General features: G+C 53.1%; 1 protein-coding gene across 1 annotated transcript; it reads left to right on the forward strand.

Moving 5' to 3' along the window:
- The first annotated feature begins 579 nt into the window (after positions 1–579).
- HEXIM2 (HEXIM P-TEFb complex subunit 2) lies at positions 580–4,842 on the forward strand. Its single transcript, XM_014789104.2, is given in 3 exon segments — positions 580–1,178; positions 3,963–4,723; positions 4,725–4,842. Coding segments are annotated over 2 exon segments (714 nt in total). The 5' UTR covers positions 580–1,178; positions 3,963–4,040; the 3' UTR covers positions 4,756–4,842.
- Positions 4,843–6,000: the final 1,158 nt, after the last annotated feature.

The raw sequence follows: 6,000 nt of genomic DNA on the forward strand, positions 1-6,000 counted from the left end.
AGAGAAGGTATCGATGAGCGCGGGCCGCCACTCGCGCAAGGATAGATGGGTTTTGGAGTTCTCGGTGTGGTTGTTGACGTGACAGGATCCTGATCCGCCTACCCAAGCAAGAAGAACTCCAATCCCCAGCAAGCATCGCGCTGCCAGGCTGTCCCCTCCCCCCAACTCTAGTGCCTGAGCGGCTTGACCAGAGCTGCTGCAACTGCGGCAAGAGGTAGGGCTGAGGCAATTGCACAGACAGGCGGTTGCAGAGAAAGACACACAGGTGTAGTCGAGTGCATAGCCCTTGACAGTAAATAGGTCAGTTCCGCTTTTGCAAAATCTCCTTCCCGGACCATTTCCCCTCTTCCAAGGAATCCTTCCTTATCCCAGTTGGGGTTCCCTCCCAGCTGCATGTAGTGCGAAGACTTCGTCTCCTTTCCTTTGCTTCCTGTCCTGAGAGGAAGGAAGGACGCAGGCCAGGCCCTGTGGATGAAAAGACCTCAGCCCCACGCTTGGCCCAGGCCCCAGCCGTGTTTCTTAAGGCATTAAGACTTTTGGAGCCTAGCCTGGGTAGGAGGTGCGCGCGGGGGGGTGGGGCTTGCAGTCAAGATTGGGGCCTCTGGGGGCAGTGGGGAAAGGACCCCTCCTGAGCCTGCCACATATTTTCTTGTCGGACCCACTGATGCACTCCGCTCCCAGCCTCTCCCGGTCATTGACGTATATTCGCCTCCCCAGGCAGTCTCCTTTCCCGCTTTGGTTGTTGGGGGAACAAACCTTAGGCCTGCCTTCCTAGCTGCCAGCCTGGCCTCAGTGACTTCCAGGAGAACAGTAAAGGATGTAAGCCCTGGCCTGGGGCCTGAGGAACAAGTCTGGGAAGATGGCCCCTTGATCACCATTTGGCCCCTTGCTGGCTGGAGCTGTGAAAACCAGGGTGTGGAGGCAGCCTTCAGGGCCTTCATGTGAAAATGAGGGTGTGCAGGTCTGGTGCTACAAAATGGCTGCCACTGCTTTGGTAAAAAGTTCTTGGGGAACCAGAGTCTTCTGAAAACTCTACTTCAAGACTTTGGTTTCTGTTATTTAAAGCAGGTGTCACTAGTTAAAGGCATCTGCTGAAAGATTTGGAAGGGAAGAAGGTGGCTACTTGGAACCAGACCAACTGTAATACAGAGTCACCAGCAGCCCTGGAAGAGGCCAAGGTAAGCCCCACCCTCCCAACCACCTGAGTGCCCTGGACAGGGACCTGCCAACTGGGATCCTGGCTTCCCGTCTCACATGTGTTTGCAGATTTGGAAAAAACAGTAATTTTAAGTGAGTCTCTACTATGTGCTAGGCAACATGCCAGATGCTGAATCTGTGCTATCTCATGAAATCCTAGTAGCCTTTCAAGGTAGGAATGACTGTTTTCCATTTCAAGGAAGCTCAAATTCTGAGAGCTGAAATACCTTTTCTAGAATCATGCAGCCAGCAAGCAAAAGACCCAGGCTTTAAACTTAGGGCCTCTGACAACAGAACCCTGCCTTGCATTTTGTCCAGGCTGAGAATCAAGTCGGAAGCAGGCAGAAGAGTTTGAGCAATTGGTTCATAATTTAGGATGGGGGTGGGTGGTAGGATGTCACCTAGGAGAGAGGGGAGAGAGATTATATCAGGCCCTCAGAGAGCATCACCTTCTAATCTGGAAACAGGAGCCCAAACCCTCCTGGCCCATGCTCTCTCTCACTGCCCCCACCTCGCGCATTCTTCTCCCCTAGCCCGCAACTCCCTATAGGTGAGGAAGGAACTCAGCTCCTCTGACCCACCTACTTAGCCACTTCCAATGTTTTCTGGATTTATTTAATTTGGAGTCATGGCATGTCAGGGCTGGAAGGTTCCGAGAAGGCAAATGACTCACCAGATCACACAGCTTATCTGGAATAGTGGTAACAGTGGTAGAGGGACAAGCCTTCAGGAGGGAGGTAGCATGTGGGGCTGAGGGGCACGGCTGGCTTGGGTGGAGGGAAAGATCATTAGGGGACATTTGCTGAGAGCTGGGAGCAGGTGAATGATTGTGTGCACATGTGCATGCGCGCGCGTGCGCGCGCGCACACACACACACACAGGCACAGAAGCCACCCTGCCTCAGAGTTCCCAGCAGTTGCCTCTTCCCAGGGGGGACAGAAGCTCTGCCTCAGTTGGCCCAAGACACTGGTGGAGACAAGGCCTGTCACTCTTGATTGATGATCTCCCTGCAGGTGAAGTAACAATACAACAGAACAAACACCACATGCACAGACACACACACGCACACACACACTCCAACACACCCCATCCCAAATTACGAAGAGAACTTCAGAGTCTCCAAATGCACATAACACACCTCCGCTCTTACAGGGCTGCATACATCCCCCAGCACACACCCCATGCTTGTATGCACCCATGCTCAGATGTCCCTGAACCATGTTGTACATTATAAAACAACATGCCAGTGGTAGTGGTTATTATTAGAATTCTCCAAACCACAAACTTAGAGCAATTCATTCTCCATCCACCACACTCCCAACCTCACCACGACAGATAAACAGATGCCCTGAACACACACTCTCTCGACAGAATTCTTTCCACCTCTTAGATAAGTTCTAGAATTCTCTCAGCTGCAGACTGGAGGTTGACCCCTCCTCCTAGTTAGGACCTCTTTCCTGCCCCTCATGTCAAAGAGTGATACCACCTTCTGCCTGGAATAAATGTACTCCTTCTTCTTTACCCTAGAACAACATAAAGGAGAGTCTCGTGTTCCCATATCTTTTGGATCCCCCCCTCTTAGGGGCTTTATGTCATTTAACATGTATTTATTGAGTACTTACCTTGGGCCATGCATAGGGACACAGTGGTGAACTAAAGAGACTTTCCTTTTCTTTTTAATTGAATTATAATTGACATACAATATCCTGTTAATTTCAGATGTACATCATAGTGATTCGATATTTATATACATTACAAAATGATCACCATGATAAATCTATGTACCATCTGTCACCATACAAAGTTATTACAATATTATTGACTGTATTCCCTATGCTGTACATTACATCCCTGTGACTTATTTATTTTATAACTGGAAGTTTGTACTTCTTAATCCCTTTCACCTATTTTGCCTGCCCCCCCCCAACCCCTCCCCTCTCTGGTAACCACCAGTTTGTTTCCTGTATCTATGAGTCTGACAAGACACATTCTTACAGGAGGAAGACAGATGGGAAATGGTAATGTGCTAAATGCTACATGGGACATTAACTGTGTCAGGCGATAGGGAGTCACTGGGAAGGGGAGGTGGGGGGCTACTTTAGATAGAGTGGTCAGGGAGGGCCTCTTTGAAGAAGTGACATTGGAACTAAGCCCTAAAGGATGAAAAAACCATAGAAATAGCTGGAAGCAGGATCAGCTACATAATTCGTGGGGCTCAGTGTAAAGGACTCTACTCAGAATTACTAAGAAGTTCAAGACAATGACAGCAGAGCATTAAGCAAAGCGTGGGGCCTTTCTGAACAGGGGCTCTGTGCGGCTGCACAGGCCGCTTGCCCATGAAGCCAGCTCTGTCTGAAAGGCAAGCTTTCTAGGAAGATGGACGAGCAGTGCCATTGGGGCTTCTGGTCCCCCGAATGCATCAGGAGCCACTTTCCATTCCGTTTCCTCCTCCTACTTCATTCATTCAAACAGTGTTTAGTGAATGCCTACTTAGTGCCGGGTACTGGTCTAGGCATTGAAATTACAGAGCAAAATACACGGGCAAAATTCCTGCTCTCAGCGTGTTTGCTTGGGGAGGGTTGGGAGACAGACAGTAGGCAGGTGAGCCCGTAAACAAACAGATGGTTGCAGAAGGGTTAGAGGCCAGAGAGGGACCAAGTTAGCTGGGTTGGGGAAGGGCAGCTTCAGGCTGGGTGGATGGGGAAGGATTCCACCACCAGGGACAGGCTGCCTGTGATCCATCCTCCCTTGTCCTATCTCTTTAGATCTCTTGTGCTCCTGGGAGCCCCGAAACACCCCCTGAGCCTTGTGACGCTGGTGGTTCCCTGCCCCTGACACCTCAGATGGAGGGCCACTTGGAGGAGGAAGATCCTACTGGGGCTGGCGGTGGCCTGGGCTGGAACAGTAGGGGTCCCCGGACCCACAGCCCAGGGAGCTGCTCGGTGGAGGCCGTCCTGGGCCGGAAGAAGCACCGACGGCGGCCATCAAAGCGCAGGCGGCACTGGCGGCCCTACTTGGAGCTGAGCTGGGCCGAGAAGCAACAGCAGGATGAGAGGCAGAGCCAGAGGGCCTCCCGGGTCCGGGAGGAAATGTTCGCCAAAGGCCAGCCTGTGGCGCCCTACAACACCACCCAGTTCCTGATGAATGACCGAGACCCCGAGGAGCCCAACCTGGATGTGCCCCAGGGGGCCTCCCACCCAGGCTCCAGTGGGGAGAGTGAGGCAGGGGACAGCGATGGGCAGGGCCGTGCTCATGGTGAGTTCCAGCAGAGGGATTTCTCAGAGGCCTATGAGCGCTACCACACCGAGAGCCTCCAGGGCCGCAGCAAGCAGGAGCTGGTGCAAGACTACCTGGATCTGGAGAGGCGGCTGTCACAGGCTGAGGAGGAGACAAGAAGGCTGCAGCAGCTGCAGGGGTGCACCAGCCGGCAGCCCTGTCGCCAGGTGGAGGAGCTGGCTGCCGAGGTAGAGAGGCTTCGCACGGAGAACCAGCGGCTTCGGCAGGAGAACGAGATGTGGAACCGAGAGCAGCCGCCACAATGGAGAGCCAGGCACCTAGGGGTGCCCCTAGCCAGGTTGACCCAGGAAGAAGGTCCCGTTTCATACACACTCAGGCCAGCTGGGTCTCAAGGAGGCAGGGGACAGATGAAAACCACTCTGAGTACCCCTGTGCCCCCTGGGAACAGCTAAAATAGGTTGAGACTTCCACCTTGTCATGTCTACAATTTATTCTTTGATGTCATCTTATTTTTCACAGAGAAATTAAATGGTTTTGATGAGCTCAAATGGGAGTGGCTAGGATTGATTTCACTAGGGTTGCTCTGAGAATCAAAGCACATTTGTCCCAGAGAGGTCTGGGACTGGGGTCCCAGTCTCCCCTTGCCCCAAGCCTGGGAGGTCAGCAGATTCTGGTTTGGGGACCTACCAAGGTCTCCAGGATGCCTGAATTCTGCTCCGAGTGTCGGGAAGAAATGAGACTGCTCTGAAGCTTTTATAGAGGGGGGAGGTGGATGGGGCTCAGTCAGGAGCCAGCAAGTTCAGCTGAGACTTGACTTAAGATGCAGGATCGCTGTGAGGAGCTGGGAGCTTCCCTTGGACGAGAGCGGGCTGGGAGTTGTGGAGAAGGCCCAAGTCCAGGGCTTCCTTCAGGGTTTGTTCCCAGGCCTCCTATATTCTTCCTGTCCTCCCCACAGTTTAGAGGGTGGGCTAGAAAGGTCTGGGTGCCTGTGTCTCCTTGTCCTTGACAGCCCCCCATCCCCAGTATCTCCCAGCCAGGGGGTTGGGCAGTTAGTGATCACCTTTGCCCCCTTACCTCCTGGAAGGGAACTTAAAAAGTAAGCACTCAAGGGGGGCTGGCCCGGTGGCACAAGCGTTTAAGTGTGCACGCTCCGCTGCGGCGGCCGGTGGTTCGCCGGTTCGGATCCTGGGCGTGCACCGATGCACCGCTTGTGAGGCCGTGCTGTGGTGGCGTCCCATATAAAGTAGAGGAAGATGGGCACAGATGTTAGCCCAGGGCCAATCTTCCTCAGCAAAAAAGAGGAGGATTGGCATCAGATGTTAGCTCAGGGCTGGCCTTCCTCACACACACACACACACAAAAGTAAGCACTCGAGGGAAGTTTTCTCCTGGTGTAAAATAAGCCCAAGAGGCAGGGCAGCAAATGGGTCCTTAGCAGAGCTGGGGGCCTGGCTTTCCTGGTGCCCGCTGTGCATCTGTGCATCCTGCCCCTCTTAGCCTAATCACGTGTGTGGGCAATTCCCTCTGAGGTCTGTGAGCCCGTGACCTGTCTGTGCAAATTGGAGAG

This window comes from Ceratotherium simum, chromosome 16 (assembly GCF_057802395.1).
Source record: "Ceratotherium simum simum isolate JZ-2026a chromosome 16, ASM5780239v1, whole genome shotgun sequence".
Classification (NCBI taxonomy): Eukaryota; Metazoa; Chordata; class Mammalia; order Perissodactyla; family Rhinocerotidae; genus Ceratotherium; species Ceratotherium simum.